Source organism: Neoarius graeffei, chromosome 2 (genome assembly GCF_027579695.1).
Source record: "Neoarius graeffei isolate fNeoGra1 chromosome 2, fNeoGra1.pri, whole genome shotgun sequence".
NCBI classification, from domain to species: domain Eukaryota; kingdom Metazoa; phylum Chordata; class Actinopteri; order Siluriformes; family Ariidae; genus Neoarius; species Neoarius graeffei.
Window position 1 is genome coordinate 120,716,466 of NC_083570.1, and position 19,780 is coordinate 120,736,245.

The 19,780-nt window shown below is 42.5% G+C and overlaps 1 long non-coding RNA gene and 2 gene segments (V, D, J or C); 2 read left to right on the forward strand and 1 right to left on the reverse strand.

Moving 5' to 3' along the window:
- Positions 1-8,039: 8,039 nt before the first annotated feature.
- Positions 8,040-9,769, reverse strand: LOC132882223 (uncharacterized). Its single transcript, XR_009654131.1, has 2 exons — positions 9,253-9,769; positions 8,040-8,515 (listed from the first exon to the last, which is right to left on the reverse strand). It is a non-coding gene; the product is annotated as an uncharacterized LOC132882223 (long non-coding RNA).
- On the forward strand, positions 9,372-10,184 carry LOC132882217 (immunoglobulin kappa variable 3-15-like). The segment is given in 2 exon segments: positions 9,372-9,580; positions 9,687-10,184. Coding segments are annotated over 2 exon segments (408 nt in total).
- A 1,393-nt stretch (positions 10,185-11,577) lies between these two features.
- On the forward strand, positions 11,578-12,941 carry LOC132882212 (immunoglobulin kappa variable 1-6-like). The segment is given in 2 exon segments: positions 11,578-11,816; positions 11,900-12,941. Coding segments are annotated over 2 exon segments (438 nt in total).
- Positions 12,942-19,780: the final 6,839 nt, after the last annotated feature.

Consider the following 19,780-nt stretch of genomic DNA (forward strand, 5'->3'; position numbering starts at 1 on the left):
GGGTGTTGCTTGAGGGTCACTAGACCTAACCGCTTGAGCTATCTCTAATGCAGGGCCTTTTAAGCTCTCAATGATGCGTTTGCGTTTTTCGCCAACAGAGCACTCACATTCATCCACCATCAAATGGGCCTGCATCAGCCAAGTGTCGAGGGTTTCTTCCCCAGCTGGGGTTGGGGCGTTTCCTGAGAAAGCTCGTAACCTCCGAAAAGCAGTGTTCTCAGGTACTACCGGTCGTTGTGTTTTCTCTAAAATATCCCCTATGGACTTTAGGAACTGCTGCTCGGTTGTGAGTGGTGGTGACGCAGTCTGCTGTACAGGCTTTGGGGTCACACTTTCTTCTTCTTCTGAACCGGGCACACTGAGTGTCCAAGGCTCCCCTCCCGTGCTAGGTACCACATCTAGTGGAATTGCTTTTATATTCACCACCTCACTACAAGCACACAGTACCACTAATCCATTAGTTTGGGGATCGAACATTTTTCCCTTCACTTTAACCCGACCAAGGCGTTTAATTGAATTGAGAGTTTCTTCCAATGTGTCATTGCTGACATCAGCTAAGACACGACGGACTACCAAGGCATGTTTGGGGTCTAGCCCCTCCCCCTTACACCAATTGACCAAAAAAGACATTGCTACTGGTAAGTTATTATATTACACTAAACTACTCCACTCACTTATTACGTTAACCACCAGCTTAAATACTATACCCACTGCTAGATAAATCCCATCCTCGTCGCCATTTTATGTAGCCCATCCTATTACCATTCAAATAAATAAGAGGACCAAAGTGGGTTCGCGCTAAGTTATAGCAAGTATTGGTACCTGTCAATGTACCTGTCAATCCTAAAGCAAGTGGAGTCTGACAAGTAATATACGGAATTTTCAAAAGGAAAAATATTTATTCAGAACACCAGGTGCATACTCAATAGCAACATAAATTGTTGTCTGTGACCAATGTTCAAAAGGGTAATAAAAAAAAAGGAAAAATCCCAACCAATACAATACAAACAACACTTATGTTACCCCTGTGTAAACCAGCAGAAATAAAATAACCAAGGATGTTACACACTAGTTGCGTTCATAAATTTCCCCGTAACAAATAGTGAGTACCCCTTTAACCAAACAAAAGGCTTCCCCTTTACAAGTAAATCCGTCACACGGTCGCCCCACTATAACTGTAAACTAAACAAATGTTTCCCCAAGCACTCAGAGAAACTGCGACGCTTACTTCACACTTTTAGTTACAATCACACAAATGCACCAGTGCACCAAAAGAAAAACAAAAGAAAAAGCCGGCTATGAAAATAACAAACGTTGCAGGCCTGTTGTGTCTCACTAGTTTTGTTTCCTTCCAAAAGTTTGTTATTACTCACGACACCCAGCAAGCTGTAGCGGGATGATTTTTATGTTGTCGCATATCGCCCATGCAACCATCCGACACGAAGCGCGAGCCTCCCTCGTTGCCCGGATGAACCACTGACTTTACCCGGGTCGTCAGTGGCGCTATCCGGGGCGCGTTGATCCCTCGATGGTTACCTGGTGGAACCTCAGACGTGCCTGGTAGTCTGAGGCGCTAACCAAGCAACGTTCGCTGTCTTCTTTGTCTAACTATAGCCAACAACGGCTGCGTGACTATGCACTTCTCTTTTTATAACTAGCTGCTGGCACAACTCATGTGCGTTGCCTTAACTCGGTGTCCACCTCGCAATGTTTACAACTAGTTGCTGCCCGGTATAAAATCAAGCCTCCCCAAACTCAGATGGCTTGGTTCATCAACAATAAACTGTTACAAATTATCAGTAACTGAGTAAATAATGAAATATTTCTCAAACTTTAGCCTTCTCCAAGCAGCTTGCCCGGAGCTCCCCTTTGTTCTTCTTTCTTTTTTTTCATTTCCCCCCTTCCTCCCTCCCCCTCAAGTCCCGCGATAACTTCATGAACTCACGTATACAGTATTTCCCCTTTACTCTCTGATGGAACATCTCTCATTAAATCTTATCTAGGTGCTTTCACAATGTTTTAACAGAAATAAAAAAACAAAACTACAAATATTCTGCTCATCATAAATTTTACCACCATTTATTACTGACAATAAATTGACATGCTAAGATGCAGTCACGTGACTCGGAGATGGCATCCGGGTTACAAACTCATTACTGATCAGGAGTTTAATGTACTTTGTTTAACTGAAACATGGATTAAGCCAAATGAATATATAGCATTAAATGAAGCGAGTCCTCCTGGATACAGTTATATACACCAGCCTCGTCTCACTGGCAGAGGAGAAGGCGTAGCGGTTATTTATAATGATTATCTAGGTGTAACACACAAACCTGGTTATAAATTTAATACATTTGAAGTTCTTCATACTCATATAATGTATGTAGCTTCGAAAAATACAGTGGCATGCAAAAGTTTGGGCACCCTTACTGAAAATGTCTGTTACTGTGAATAGTTAAGTGAGCAGAAGATGAACTGATCACCAAAAAGCATAAAGGTAAAAATGATACATTTCTTTTCAGCATTTTCTGCAAGATTTGTGTATTATTTTTGTTTTGTACAATTGGAGAGTGAAAAAAGAAAAGGAACCCCATGCAAAAGTTTGGGCACCCCAATACATTTGAGTTCTCAGGTAACTTTTACCAAGGTTCCAGACCTTAATTAGCTTATTGAGCTGTGGCTTGTTCAAATTCTTCATTAGGAAAGGTCAGATGATGCAGATTTCAAAGCTGTATAAATTCTCTGACTCCTCAAACTTGTCCCTAAAATCAACAGCCATGGGCTCCTCTAAGCAACTCCCTCGCATTCTGAATAATAAAATAATTGACGCTCATAAAGCAGGAGAAGGCTACAAGAACGTAGCAAAGTGTTTTCAGGTAGCTGTTTCCTTAGATTGTAATGTTATTATTCAGAAATGGCAGTTAACAGAAACAGTGGAGATCAAGATGAGGTCTGGAAGATGAAGAAAACTTTCTGAAAGAACTGCTCATTGGATTGCTAGAAAGGCAAGTAAAAACCCACTGTTTGACTGCAAAAGACCTTCAGAAAGATTTAGCAGACCCTGGAGTGGTGGTGCACTGTTCTACTATGCAGCGACATCTGAACAAATATGACCTTCATGGTAGAGTCATCAGAAGAAAACAGTTCCTGCGTCCGAGCCACAAAATTCAGTGTCTGAAGTTTGCAAATGAACATCTAAATAAGCCTGATGCATTTTGGAAACAAGTCCTGTGAACTGATGAAATCAAAATAGAACTTTTTGGCCACAATGTAGAAAGGCATGTTTGGAGAAAAAATGGTGCCAAATTCCAGGAAAAGAACACCTCTCCAACTCTGAAGCATGGGTGTGGATCGATCATGCTTTGGGGTTGTGTTGCAACCAGTGGCACAGGCCACATTTCACTGGTCGAGGGAAGCATGGATTCGAATAAATACCAACAAATTCTGGAAGCAAACATCACACCATCTGTAAAAAAGTTGAAGTTAAAAAGAGGACGGGTCCTACAATAAGACGATGATCCAAAACACACCTCAAAATCTACAATGGAATACCTCAAGAGGCACAAGCTGAAGGTTTTGCCCTGGCCCTCACAGTCCCCTCACTGTGAGACAAACTTTTGCTTCGGGCCCTTTTCCTTTTTTGTCATTTTGAAAATCTCATCTCATCTCATTATCTCTAGCTGCTTTATCCTTCTACAGGGTCGCAGGCAAGCTGGAGCCTATCCCAGCTGACTATGGGCGAAAGGCGGGGTACACCCTGGACAAGTCGCCAGGTCATCACAGGGCTGACACACAGACACAGACAACCATTCACACTCACATTCACACCTATGGTCAATTTAGAGTCACCAGTTAACCTAACCTGCATGTCTTTGGACTGTGGGGGAAACCGGAGCACCCGGAGGAAACCCACGCGGACACAAGGAGAACATGCAAACTCCGCACAGAAAGGCCCTCGCTGGCCACGGGGATCGAACCCGGACCTTCTTGCTGTGAGGCGACAGCGCTAACCACTACACCACCGCGCCGCCCCCATTTTGAAAATGTAAAAGATAAAAAAAAATGTTTTTGCTTAAAATATAAAGGGAATGAGTCATCTTTAACTTTATGCCTTTTGGAGATCATTTCATCTTCAACTTACTTAACTGTTCACAGTAAGGGGCTCTGCATGCTCTTGCGACAAGGCTTTCGCAGATAGCTTTTCGCAGACAGTTGTAATTTATCGTTGAGCAGGGAGTATATGCATGTATAGGCGTGCGCGATGTTATTCACCGCCACAACGCAAGGGGGCGCGAAGTTGCGAAATCGCTAGGAGTAGTTGGTGGGTGTGGTTAGTGGAGTGTTTATCCTCTGGTTACTTATAATTATGCTTATAATGACTAGAACTGGAGTTGTATAGATGTACGTACTTCCTCACTTCCTTGATCAACCGCTCTTCCTGCTGCTCCATCTTCGCTTGTGTTTTTAAAAATGGCGGTCGTGAAAACAAAACAAACCGGGAAAGTAAGGAAGCAGAAGTGCGTGTACAGCGGATGTAGAGTGGACCAATCAGAGCCCTCTTGTCTGCGACGCTGTCTGCGGTGGTCATAATTTTTGGGAGGTGCGTGCAGGGTGCGCGCAGAGCATCTGCGAAGGGGGGGGCTTCGCAGACACTATCTGTGATGCCATCTGCGAGGACTGGGTTGTCAGCATAAATTGGCATTAACAGCAATTTTGACCAGGGGTGCCCAAACTTTTGCATACCACTGTATGTATAGATGAGGCAACAGCTTGTTTTTTCCCCTTCTTTCAGCCCATGGACAGAACAGAAAGAAGACAGCTTCCAATTTCTTCTTCGTCATCAGGGTTTTTTTTTTCCTTCTCAAAATAATCAACTAAGATTGCTGCTTGTATGACCACATGAGCTCCAGCTTTCCTGATGGAGTTAGACCAAACATGTCGATCTACACAGCTACAAGGGCGCAGATGGCACTGGGGATGGGGGGGGACATGTCCCCCCCAGATTTATAGTGACCCCTATCTGTCCCCCCCACCCACCGTCCCTACGTAAGGCGCCAAACATAGGTAGAAAAACTGAGGATTAATGTTCCGTTAGTTAGGCTAACTTACATTGCAGCACAAAATTGAAATGGCAGCAGCAGTAGCCTTGTCAGTGATCAATCCACATTACACCGATTCAAGAAGGGGAAAGGCTGGAGCAGATCCTTGCAGAGTTGGGAAAGCAAGGTGTTCAATTTTCCACGTAATTCTCGGTTAATAACACTGCACAGCTGATCCATTTGATAGCAACGATGCTTCTGCTACGACTAATGGTGTGTTCAGTTGTACTCATAAGTTGGAAGTTTGAAGTCTTGTTCCATGATGTCCCAGTTTTTAAACTGGGAAGCGCTCAGTTCTGAGGTTATGTTGTTCGGAGCTCCAAGTTCCGACTTCCAATGTAAATGTAACGCACCATCTCGACCCCGGGGTCCGAAGGGGAGCTGGGGACTTTGCCTGTCGCAGTAACCATAGTGATCATAAACAACTGTCTAATGACTGAGCTGGTGATCTTTCTGCCACATTAAGCCAGAGAAGAGGGAAAAAAATCACAGCGTTTGTTTCAAGAACCAAAAGATGTAAATATCCTCTGCCTGTTGCCTGTTGACTTTCCCAGATGTGACAAATACTTGTTTTGTAATTTTGAGTAGCTAGTCTGACAATAATAAGAAGGCATTTGCACTTACCTGAAGTAGGCTAAATGTGAAATAACAAGCTTTTTAGGCTGTTATTAATATTATTATTAATGTTATTTTAGTAAGCAACTTTTAACTCAAATTACAAGATTTAAAATGTGAACACTGTCCTCGTGGCCTGCAGGCAATTCCTAATGACAGTGAGGCTGGCCCTAGTCAGTCGAGAGAGGATCTGCCAGGGGGCAGCCACAGTAGAAAAAGACAGCATGAGGAAGGTGAGACAGAAAGAATACAGACAGAAGATGCAGGGAGAGAACATGGAGGGACAAGAGGTGACACAGAGGGAGACGGTGACATGATAATAATGACATACACAGAGATGCACAAATCACTGAGAGGTTTATGCAACCAGGCATTCAAACATTAAAAGAACTGGAATACTCACTCCTGACTCCCATGACAAACGATACAGCAGTCCACAAATATCCTGAACTGAATGGAGAAGACTTGAGAGTCCAACTAGCCTTGTTTAAAAACAAGTACAAGGTCAACACAACTGCAGATGCTGTGCATGCTTTGAAAGAAATGCCCCCTGAAGTCCGTGGCGTGTTTAATCAGGTAGAGACACTAGTGAGGTTGCTGATGGTGGTGCCCAGATCATCTGCGGAGGCAGAGCGCAGCTTCAGTGCGTTACGCAGATTGAAAACATGGTTGCGATCAAAAAGGCTCAGTGGCACTGCGGTGTGCCATATTCACCAAGACAGACTTGACAAACTGGACAGACAAGATATTGCCCAGCAATACAGGTATGTTCAGGGAAATGAAAGGAGGAGAGATGTTTTTGGGACCTATTGAGTCTGCTTCTAGACGGTAAATTTGTTTGGCTGCAGAGGGACTTTTTTTTTCGATCAATTTTGTTTATTGGAAAAAAATACATTTTATTTTTATTTGCGTGAATCTGTTGTTCAAGTGTTTATACTTCTGTTTTCATACACATTTTATGTTTCTAATCATTTACATGAAGGCACGAGTGTGAATCATTTCAATTTTATTTTGTTATTCATTTTTGGACATTCCCTTTTTGTTAGAAGTTACAGTTAAAGTTTCTGTGATGAGATTCTTCATCCTGCTGAGATCAGCAAATGTTTAAATAAAACATGCAGAAGACATGAAGTTTTGGAGCGTGATTAACATACCAGACAAAGAACAATTTGATCATGTATGGCTAGTGTTGACCAGGTAGGCCTTTGTCTACCAATGTTCATTAGTTAGAAAACTCACAATTCTAATGTATATTGAAGCTTCAGTACACACACACACACACACACACACACACACACATATATATATATATGCATTTACACAAAATGGAATCATTTGCTGACAGCTCAGTCCCCCCCAGTTCAAAAATCCTATCTGCGTCCCTGCACAGCTACCATCTTGGGTGCATTGTGTTCTTTTCTCCTAGATAAGACTAGTTTCCTGAATATTCCTTGTTGTTATCTGAGTGTGTGATTGTCAGAGTTGTGCACTGTCTGTGAATCAAGTTTGAGTTGTGTTTTTGTAACTGCAATAAAATCTACAGCCATGTGGGCATCGCCCAGGGGCTCAGCAGTGCCCGTCCCATTGGAGTGCATTGTGTGTGAGTGAGCTGTTTTTGGGGGGAAATTATGTGGATTTTCCAACAAACTAAACAAAAACATACACACAGGAACCTCTGTGGAGTTTAAATATTCTCCAAAATAAGAGTTTAATTCACGTTTTCCTTCATGCAGGATTTGACCCTGATTTGATAAACTCTTGCAATCAGAGAACAGATTCACATGTGGTTTAGTGGAAATATTAATTTGTGTATCATCTGCTAAAATGAAGTGGGTCAGTAATGGATGCGTGTGGACGCCCTGTTTAACTGGGACAGTGTGTGATCTGAATGGACCTCGAGAGACAAGATGGAGACTGTCACATGGATACGATTTAGGTGACTTTAAATCTGTACCTGAATGTCCCATAGATTTAAAACACTTGTGAAAATCGGTACTTAATCAAACAAAATAAGAGTTGTAGCTAGAACCAGAGCAGGTTGAGTTCTGGGTCCAGTTCTGATTGCAAATTGAGTTCAATAAAGCGAAACAGAAGGAGTCAGTTTTAACCAGTAAAACAGAAAGATGAGTGAAGTGAGAGAGAGATTTACATGGAGACGGCTGAGTGATCCTCTTTCTCCCAGAATAGAGCAGCACTTTCACCAGATGTTCAACTTCCTTCAGCCAAACTCACTGAAGCACAACACACAGCACTGAATCTCCAGCTAAACACACTCTCTCCTCACACTGATAATGACTATTAACTCCAATAAAAGAACACACAATGTCCAAAATGAAGCTTTATTTCAGCAGAGCAAAACTACAGGAAGAGCAACAGGACAGTGAAGAGAGTAAAGACAGAAATGTCAGCATTGTGTAGAATTGAAACTCTATTGTAGATGGATGTGTAAGCAGCTGAGTGTTAAATTCTATCTTGGAGCTGTTAGCCTTCACACTGGCTCTTTCTGAACGTGACCGGATGATTGACGCCGTCATGGGAGACCGTACAGACAAACTCCTCCCCCTTTTCCCAGAGTGCTTTGCTGAGGGTCAGGGTGCTGCTGCGTGTGTAACCGTCCTTCTTGTGTTCTTCTGCGCTGGTCAGAACCCCATTCTTCACCTCTGAGCCATCCACTGTCCAGCTCACCAGCGCCCCCTGTGGAGAGTAGGCAGACAGCAGGCAGAGCAGCGAGGCCGATCCCTCAGACAGCTGCAGAGAGGAGGGAGGGAGCAGAGACACGGAGGGCTTCACTGTGGGACCGGCTGGAGACCACAAACACACAATAAACACACACATTTACACACGCTCACACAACATTTACTCATTACTGCTTCTTCACATTACTGCAGTTCAGTAGAACGACTCAGCAGGAGAACATTTACTCGTTACTCCTTATATTGTGGAGCGACTCGGGCTTTGATCAGCTTTATTCTGGGAGTGGGTTCCAGTCCCCCTAAGCTGTTGTGTTACTTTTACATGGAGTCCTACAGAAAAATAAATACACTGCTGATGTAAATCCACTGATATTCCACAGAATCAGGGCTGGAAAATGCAACATCACACCTTCCCTTTGAGTTTCCTGAGAACAAGATTTACTCGATTACAAATCACACATCTGGCAAAAAGGCTGAGAAATCAGTTCAGTGATGGAAATAACCCCATCACACCACATCCACCTTTCTACACACTGTTTATCTTTGGGTGGAGATTCAGAATCAGGACATCAGTACAATTATGGAAGGCTAACAGGCACAGGATGAAGTTTTATCCCATGTCCTTCACAGCACACAATATGAACTGAAGAAGTCATTTGGCTTCAGGTCCACGAACAAACAAAGAGAACATTGCTTTACCCATCAACACAATTTACACAGACTGCTTTATAGAAATGTCAGTGATGACAGAAATTATATTTAACTTTACATCTAATGTTATCAGTGAAACTGATGGAGAAAAGAAATTGCATTTTAGAGTTTAAGGAAAAATTTAAATCACTTACTTTTGATGATGAGTTTGGTTCCTCCACCGAAAGTCAACCACAGTGATACATTCTAATGAAGCCGTCGTACAAAAACCTCTGTTACACTCCAGTGACCACACACACACACACACACACACACACACACACACACACACACACACACACACACACACACAGAGACACAGAGTTGTGGTGTTTGCATGTGTGTGCTGTGTCACTGCTGCACACACTTTAAGAGCTGTAGTGCTGATCAGAGTGTGTTCAGTCCTTTCAGAGCCACTGACACGCAGCACAATGATGATGGTACTGATTCTACTGCTGGGGACACTGGGACTCCTCGCTCACCGTGAGACACTCTCTTTACTTTTATTATTCAGACAAATCATCACATCACTCTCACACTCACTACTACATTTGTTTCCATTCTTTTAACTCTGCATCCTTTTCTTTAGAGTCCTTTGGGGAAATCGTCCTGACTCAGTCTCCAGGATCTCAGTCTGTTTCTCCAGGACAATCTGTTACTCTCACCTGTACAGCCAGTCAGAGTGTTGGCAGTGCCCTCGCCTGGTACCTGCAGAAACCTGGAGAAGCTCCTAAACTCCTGATCTATTCTGCATCTACTCGTCAGTCTGGGATTTCAGATCGTTTCAGTGGCAGTGGATCTGGTTCACAATTTAATCTAAAAATCTCTGGAGTTCAGTCTGAAGATGCAGGAGATTATTACTGTCAGCAGTATAGCAGCTATCCATACACACAGTGTTATAGCGCCGTACAAAAACCTCCCTCAGCTGTAGAGGAAGTGCTCTGACTCAGAAACACACACTGATCTGAGAACAGCTGCAGAGCTGCTAAAGCTGCACTCCACTGAACATCATCAACTCAAACCCACTACAGCACTGAGCACTTTCATCATTATTAGCGCTTTAATAATTTACAATCAATAGTTAATTTATTAAACATGATCTGATAGTTTCTTCATCATAAGATAAATGTTATAATTAATGAAGTAATTCATCATGAGTGTTATTATCATATAATTATCCAAATGTATAATGCTATTAATTATAATGTTAAAAAGAATGACTTGCTGCTCTCATTAATTCATTCATTCAGTCCCCTCCAGAAAATGTCAGTTTCCTTTTCCTCTGTTTCTTTTTCTCGACTGTGTTACAGGTCTGAAACTCAGGAATGGATGTATAAAAACAAATGAAATGAAGTTCACTGGACAGACCATGAAATATCTTGGGTTCATTCTGTCTGCAATGAAATACAAGTCACAGTAAATTTAGAAATCACTGCTTTCTTTATTTATTTGCATTTACCATTCAGTCCCAGCTTTTTCTGATTTGGGGTGTAGAATAGACCCTGTGATGTGGTGCTTTAATTGCTGTCTCTGTCAGATCTTGATCATAGACTTTTTACAAAACTAACCGTACTCTACCCTCTGGTTTACGTCCCTCCTACACATTCCACCCCACCCATGTGTCCCTACCAGCTTTCAAACCAAACCTATGCCCTTGGCTGCAGAGCTGCTCTCCACTGAACCTCATCAAATGTGTTCATGTTTAAAGAAGAATCATTCCTGAAAAGCAGAAAACTCTTCATCAGCTGTTCCTTCTGTGATGAAAAGTCCGCTGATGTGTCTGATGGTATCTGATGATTTCCACCTTCTGCTAAGAGCAGCTTTAAGACACAGTCCAGTGTGTAATCATTAAATAATATTCAATATTAATACATGGTTTATTATCTGCAAAGTAAACCCACCAACCAGCCTCCTTTTCTCCCTGAACTTGATCAAATGCAGACTGTTGTACAGTGATGTGGTCACTAGATGGTGCTGTAACAGAACTGGACTCGTGTTGATTGGTTACTGTGATGAAGAGAAGCTGGATTGGGGATTTGAACATATACTTGGCTGTCTCATAAAATAATAAACTCATTTTGCATTTTTCTGTTTTGCAAAATATTTGTCCAGTTAATAAAATCTTCAGTATGTCCCGAGGATGCGTGTCTGAGTCCGAGTCCATCTCCAATGTGCGAGCCAGCTTAATTAGACTTAACTAACTAGCTAGACTCGCTTAACTAGACTTACCAAGACTGTAACATACACACAGCACTCCTGCAGGCCTATTCTTATATTTGTTGTTTGATTAAGACCTGCTTTAGTAGATCAGATTATGGAGGTTTGTTCACTGATGAAGAATTATTGAAAAGGAGAAGTGAGTTGCATCTATAAATCCATCCCCCCAGTAGCTGTAAAATGTCCCCCAACCCATCCAGCTGAATAAAAGAAGTCTTGAGCAGTGAAACCCACAGAGAGATCAGTGACGTGAGAGAGAGATTTACATGAAGATGGCTGAGTGGTTCTCTTTCTCCCAGAATAGAGCAGAACTTTCACCAGATGTTTCCATCGAGAGAGGATCCACTTTGCATTATCAGCTCATGCTTCAGCGCTCTGCGAGTGTTTATAGTCCTGTGACTTTAACACTTCATGACTGAGAGCTGCTGCTCAGCGACTTCACCCACAGCAACCATGAGTTTGATCAGCGTCTTCATCTGCACACTGGCCCTCTGCACTCGAGGTAGGACTTCATTCAATAAAAATGATTTAGCAAGACAGCTAGAAATTATGTGACTTATATTTCTTCTTTATTCTTCTTTTCAGGATCCCAAAGTCAGGCCATTGTGACTCAGAGTCCTGCAGTGAAATCTCTTTCTCCGGGAGACACACTCACCATCAGCTGTAAAACTAATGTTGCTGTCGATAATGACTGTGGTGGTAATTATGACTGTTTGTCCTGGTATCAGCAGAAAGCTGGAGAAGCTCCTCAACAACTGATCTATAATGCTAACAGTAGACAATCAGGAATTCCTGAACGTTTCAGTGGCAGTGGATCTGGAACTGATTTCACTCTGACCATCAGTGGAGTCCAGACTGAAGATGCTGGAGATTATTACTGTCTAACAGATCATTACAACACATTCAAATCGTCACGGTTCACACAGTGTTAGAGCGTCGTACAAAAACCCCAGTGATTGTGACGGCTGCAGATGCAGGTGCTGAGGAAGACGATGTGAAACAGCACAATGACACACTGTGGAGGAGAACAAACACAACACACTCACACACACGAGTAAAGTCCAGCTTTCTCAGCTGTGAGAAATTTTAACAAATTGAATGCAACTTAATGACCTCTCTAATGTCCAAGACATTATGCTTTTAATCTTCTCCCTGGTGTTACTTCATGGCAGGGTCGTCTGTTGGCCACAGTCATGAAAGTCATTATAGAAGAGGACATCCAATAATTTTGTTCACAAGCCTCCATTCAGTCTTCCACATCTCCATCCTCTGAACATTCCTTTGTACATTAGTAGGATGGTGCATTGTGTCTGTGTATCAAATACTTTGGTTTGGTCCCATTATAGTTAAGTAGTGCTGTCTGCTACCTTTAGAACCCTCAGCCATCAAACAGTTCCATAATGTACATGTGACAGACAAGGCGTGGTCAAGCTTCATTTGTGGATGTTGAGAGGAGGTGGGTTTTCCTTCCAGTAGAGGCCATGAGCCTGAGAGAGATGGAGGTGGTGGAGGTTCCACGCAAGAAACAAAACTTAAAGTACGAGTCTAACAAAAATCATATCATAAAATCCCAGGTTTTCTGTGTGATATGCTCAAATAGGTTGTAAAGTTTACTGATAAATAAAAAATTGGTTAGAAAAATAAATGTTTTGCATCTGAATACTGTTCCAAAAATCATTAAAAGCTTGTCTGTCTTTATTAGATCACAGCGAATCACAGGTCAGTGGCACTGCATGTGTAACGTCATATGCACCACACAGACTCTATACTTTTCTCTCCAGTGGCATGTATTCTTGATACTGATTCTTTTGAAAAAGACACATAAGCTCTACAAATTCCTTTTCAATCTTTGGTTGGTTGTCTGAGGACGATTTAGAACCTATAGCCACAGAAAAAGAGATGGACAACTATGCAAGCCAAGTCACTCTTGAAGAAGAAGATAACCAACTGCTTGAACAGTTTTCTGGAACCCAGGAAGTTAATACATACTGTAGTACAAATCAAAATTAGCTTATTTATTTATTTACTTACTGATTTGGTGTTCAACTTTCACAGTTATGATAAAGCAGTGTCTCTTTGTAATTGTCATCTCTGTAACCTCACTTGGTAGGCACAAGGCTAAATAATGCCAATAGTCGCTTTCACTTTCAGTGCTGGAGCCAGCAGGAGCAGGTGGCGCGTTGTGCCATATGCATTGTGCGCAGCGAGTGCACAGCAGCCAGGAATATGTGAGGATTCACCTCCAAAACTAAGTTGCTCATAAAACTTACAACCTTTTCTGGTTCTAACAGTACCAATTAGTGTAGACCCTTTCTATTTTGTGCTACAATGTTAAAGCATATACGCAGAACCATGGCCTCAGGTTTTGTTAAAAAATGCCTTGAGACCTCACGAATGGCACAAGAATAGTTTTGAGCATTAACAATAAATCTAATATAGTAATTTTTTGATTAAAATGATTCATCTAGGTAGCGGTCTGAGTGAATGACCTTGACGTCAGTGACGTCACAGCAGGAAGTCTATCGGTCTCATCGCCATTTCCGTTATACTAAGACACAGAGCTGACTGCAACTCCGATCCTCCATTTTGAGCTAATTTATCACCATGCCATGTAGATGTGTTGCTGGTGGGTGCAGCAACATGACAGAAGGTGGATTTGTGTTGCATTCATGGTCCAAGTATGTTCAAACTGCAGAGACTTGGACGCGTTTTGCGAGAAATTAATGGATTGGGTGCTTACGAAGTGGTTTCTCCTCTGCTCTGCGCATTTTACTGAGGACTCATATGAAACCTCTGATCTGTTGAGGAGCGTTGGCTATAAGCCCACACTGAAAGAGGGTGCGTTTTCAACAATTAAGAAAAGAAGACTAAAAGAAAAGGAAAGTAAGTTCAGTTGCACCAGTTCTCCTGGAGTGTGAGCCGAGCAGTAATGGCGGAGTACTCACTATGGAGAATGAGTGGACCAGTCTGCGCTGGATACGATCCACTCAGAAATTTATTTAAAATAAAGATTCTGCATATCTTCTTTTAGTAGAGGTGTGTGTGTGTGTGTGTGTGTGTGTGTGTGTGTGTGTGTGTTGGGGGGGGTTTCAGAGTGCAATTACCATTATTTATTTTATAATAAAATCACCGTATCTCTGCAACCATAAAATATTTTTTTCAAAATTCCAAAACTTATGATCTCCTTGCGGTGTCCCTTTACAGAGAGCTGATTTTAAGGTGAATTGAACCTGTTTGAAATTTGAAGGTGAAGTCCCTACAATAATCACAGAATTGGCGCAAAGGAAAAGGCTATTGCGAGATTAATTTATAATTTATACTTTATGACTCTGTGATAAACTTCCCTGTGTATTTCTGAATCTTGTCATTGCCTTTTTTTACACTGAAACACGTGTGATGTTATATTGCATCTAAAACCATGAGTTCAAGATCAAATGAATGGACACACCATCCTGTTATCTCTCTCAACTAACTCATCGTTTTTTTTTCTGTATTTATAGGCTCTGAAAGAGATTCTCTCACAACATGAGAAAAATGTCCACTGTTCAATTAATACTGCATCTTCAGGTACTATTAACACATCATATCCATCTTCCGTCAAATACTGTAAACAAAATAAACTGTCTAAATAACCACTCTCTTCTCCTTTCGGTATTTCATCCAAGTGTGCTATAGCCAAAACAGCTGGAGCATCTGTGTCTACTGTAGTAAAAACAGCAGCTCGTCCTTCTTCAAATACTGCATCAAACAGAAACAGCCTTTCCACCCTCTCCTTCAACTACAGCATTGGAAATTTAGGAAAAATGAATAACGGGGATTGCATGCTGACCCCCCAGCACCACATGTTGCTGTGCGTGCACGCACACACACACACACACACACACACACACACACACACACACACACACACACCTATACTTAACTTTGTAGGACAAAATAGAAAGGGTCTACGTGATCCTATTTGGTACTGTTAGAACCAGAAAAGGTTGTAGTTTTATGAGTGATTTAGTTTTGGTGGTGAACCCTAAAAGCTGCTGCGTGCTCAGTGCGCACAATGCATATGGCACAAGCGCCACCTGCTCCTGCCAGCACTGAAAGTGAAAGTGCCTAATTAAAATGAAGAAGAAGAAACCTTTATTCATCACATGCACACTTCAAGCACAGTGAAATTCATCCTCTGCATTTAACCCATCTGAAGCAGTGAACACATGCGTGCGCACACACACACACCTAGAGCAGTGGGCAGCCCAGAGCACCTGGGGAGCAGTCAGGGGTTAAGTACCTTGCTCAAGGGCACTTCAGCCCAAGGCCGCTCCATGTCAACCCAACTGCATGTCTTTGGACTGTGGGGGAAACCGGAGCACCTGGAGGAAACCCATGCAGACACGGGGAGAACATGCAAACTCCACACAGAAAGGCCTTCGCTGGCCACTGGGTTTGAACCCAGAACCTTCTTGCTGTGAGGCGATCGTGCTCACCACTACACCACCGTGCCACCCAATTACTGCCATTATTGAGCTATCAGTTAAAAGGATAAAAGACAAATGATGGCACTTCTGACTTTTGTTTCCAGATCGTAGGAACTGCTCCATGTCCCAGACGAAGCTCAAATCCTTCTATGTGAATCTGCCTCACAAATTTATTTTTCAAAATGTATGGAGCAGACACCAAACCGTCCTGTCGGCTTGAAGTTACCTCTCTTTGTCCGTACAAATTGAACCCATTCATTCCGTAAGTGTCCTGCTGACTTTGGGCTATAATGGATCGAAATTCTATTTTTTTTTATTGGCTACACTTGAAAAGCCTTGAAGGACAAACCTCATAGGAGGCATGCTTTGGTTTTAGTTTTGTTGTCAAATTAAAAAAAAAAGTTAAAAACATGCGACACTGTGCAAAGCAGATGAAGACAGAAATGCAGTGAACTTTCAAGCATTGCACGTATGACATCACTTCCGTTGAATTAACAGTAACCTACCAGGAAGACATTATGTGTAATGGCAGACTCAAAGAGACAAACTTTACCGGCTAAATAGAAGATGTTCCCGGTCTCATATTAAAATACAATTTAGACAGTAAACTATTTAACATGTCTAGTTTTATAAGGTATAATTTCCAGGGGTGATGTCATTTTCATAAGAATAGCACTTTATATTTTTTCTTGATAAAGATACCATTTATCTATTGCTCTATTTGAATGATTTAAACAACCAAAAACAGCACAAAAATGAAGCATACTGAAGACAGATTAGTCCGTTCTTACACAAAAAACGGTGTCTGTTTGAGCCCCAGGTGAAATTATCATGTGATGTGCAAGGGGTCTATATGTGAAGTGGAAGGACATGCGTGATGTGACCATGTGCGCTGCTATCCACAAAGCCAACAGTGGGGGGTCTGTGCAGCACCGTGTCCGGAACCCTGATGGAACCTGGTCCAAGATGTCATTTCCTGTGCCTGAGCCAGTCACAGAGTACAACAAGTACATGGGGTGGACCCCTCAGACACCCTCATCAAGTACTTCTCAATGGACCACAAGACAACTCAGTGGTATATGAAACTGCACGTCTTTGACATTGGAGTGGTGAACAGGGTTTTTTTGTTGTTTGTTTGCTTTTTAATAATGATATCATCAAGGAGTCTGGGAGTGGAAAAGTATAAGAATATCTGACTTAAAATTTGTGATTGACTCAAACTAGGTGGGGTGCGACCCCGGGCGAATGTGGCAAGGCCTGCAACACATCACAGACTACAGGACCACCACCAGCACCATCAGCTCCACAGACAGCCTGCCGGATGACCTCAACACCTTCTACACCAGCTTTGAGACCATCAGCTACAGCACAGAGAGGAGGCACACAAAAACCTGGACCACCCAACCCTCCTCCCCTCACCAGCAGTCTCATTAGGTCAGGTACACAAAGCCCTGAGGAGGATCAACCCCAGGAAGGCAGCAGGACCAGACAACATCCCTGGGCAGGCCCTCAGAGTATGTGCCAATGAGCTGGCTGATGTTTTCACCACCATCTTCAACCTTTCCCTCATCCAGAGCACCATTCCCTCCTGCTTCAAGACCACAACCATCGTCCCTCTTCCAAAGAAGAGCTCACCCACCTGCATGAATGATTACAGGCCAATAGCACTCACTCCAATCATCTCAAAGTGCTTTGAGAGAGTGGTACTGGCCCACATTCAGAACAGCATACTGGAAACCCTGGCCCCCCTGCAGTATGTCTACAGGCCCAACAGGTCCACCTCAGATGCCATCACTGCTGCCCTCCATTATGCCCTCACCCACCTGGAAAACAAAGACTCTTTCATCAGGATGCTCTTTGTTGACTACAGCTCTACCTTCAGCATGGTCGACAAGACGAAGGAGAATATAGTGGACATGAGGAAGGAGAGGAGACCTCATTGGCCACTGTTCATCTGGGAGCTTGAGGTGGAGAGGGTGAGCAGCTTCAAATACCTGGGTGTTCACATCAGTGAGGACCTCACATGGACACAACACACAGCTGGTTAGGAAGGCTCAACAGCGGCTGTACTTTCTGAAGAGGCCGAGGAAGCAGGAGAGCTGCCTCCATCCTCAAAGACCCCACCCACTCCCAGCACGGACTGTTCACACTCCTACCCTCAGGCCAGAGGTACAGAAGTGTGAAATGTAAAACTGTCAGACTAAAGAACTCTTTCTTTCCATCCGCCATCAGACTCCTGAACAGCTGACAGGAGTCTATAACCATGGACGGCCTCCCTGCAAACTGTCCCTGACTGTGTACATCTGTTTACATTTGTTTGCACATTACTGCCCTTTTTGCTGCCATTCCTTGATGGTTTAGTTCTGGTTAAATTATTTGCACATATTTGCACATTACTGCCATTTTGCTGCTGTTTCCTAGACCGGTTACATTGTTTGCACATTCGCATATTACTGCCCTTCTGCTGCAACGTCGGATCATTGCCTTATTTTTGTATTACACGACCTATTTTGCACTACATTTACCTTTATTTTTTTCTATACTGGGTGTTTTGTTTTTGTTGCTTTTTGCTTTTGTTGCTTTTATTTTTGCACTATATTGCCTTTTTCTTCTTCCGCCTATATATTTATTTGTACTTGGCATTCATGGTGGACAGCAAACTAAGAATTTCATTGTGCAAGTGGACATGTCCTTACTGTGCATATGGCAATAAACACGTTGAACTTGAACTCGAACCTGTTAATGCTCGTTGGTGACTCACACCCATCTTGTGTCTCCAGAGAAGTTTGCATAGTCATTAATGACTGACTGCAGTTATAAGTGGCTATCAGTGTAAACGAGGCAACAGCCTGTTTTTATTCCTTTCTGCCCATAAACAGAACAGGAAGACGGCAGTTTCCAGTTTCTTCTTTGTCATACGTTTTTCCAAATAATAAACGAACATGACTGGCTCTATTACCACAAAAGATCCAGCTTTCCTGATGGAGTCACAGCAAACATTGTGTGTGAGTGAGCTATAACTTTTTGGGAAATTATGTGAATTTGCCATCATGTTTCCCTTCATGCAGGATTTGATCCTGATTTGATAAACTCTTGCAATCAGAGAACAGATTCACATGTGGTTTAGTGGAAATATTAATTTGTGTATCATCTGCTAAAATGAAGTGGGTCAGTAATGGATGCGTGTGGATGCCCTGTTTAACTGGGACAGTGTGTGATCTGAATGGACCTCTAGAGACAAGATGGAGACTGTCACATGTGTAGCCCCTGCCCTATGAACTGAGGAATCACCTTGACTATTAGGGCAGGCTCTGGGTTCTTAATTTTGTTGGTGTGTGGTGCCGTATTAAGCTTAATAAAATATAACTAAGGAGAAGACTCTCTTTTTCCTTCTTTTCATAAATAATGTAAGCACATAAGTTATTTGGGCGCCTCCACTTAGTAGAACTTAAAATTAAATAATGTAAAATCCTACTAAGAACAAACAGAAATTCCTCCAAGTTTAACTTGTCTTTTTTATATGAATAACATAATAAATACAAAGCAAATTATCTCACATTTAACATAAACCCTTGTGTGCACACAACCCAAAAAAACAAACGGTGCAGGCCTGAATCATGGCTTGTGAGCGGTGAGGTCTTAAACCGGGTGACCGCTTCACTTAAACAAGCTAAATAAAATGCAATGGGTCGATCCGGTGTATTTGTAACTGTTTGTACTCACAGTCGGTCCTCAGTCAGTTTGTATGCTGCTTGTCAGGAATGTGGATGAATGCTGTGAATAAATGAGGAGGGAGAGAGGAAAGAAAAACCCAGGGACTGCTGACTGGTCACACCCGCTGCCACTAGCCGCCACTCGCCATCGAGGGTAAACAAAAAAAAGGTCCAAGATGTGTGTCCTGGTCTGGATTCCCTGGCGAGCAGATATACACGGCTCTAAATCACTCATATTCATAGTCTCTGTGAAATTCCGCGAGCTCTTTCCGAGTTCACATAGC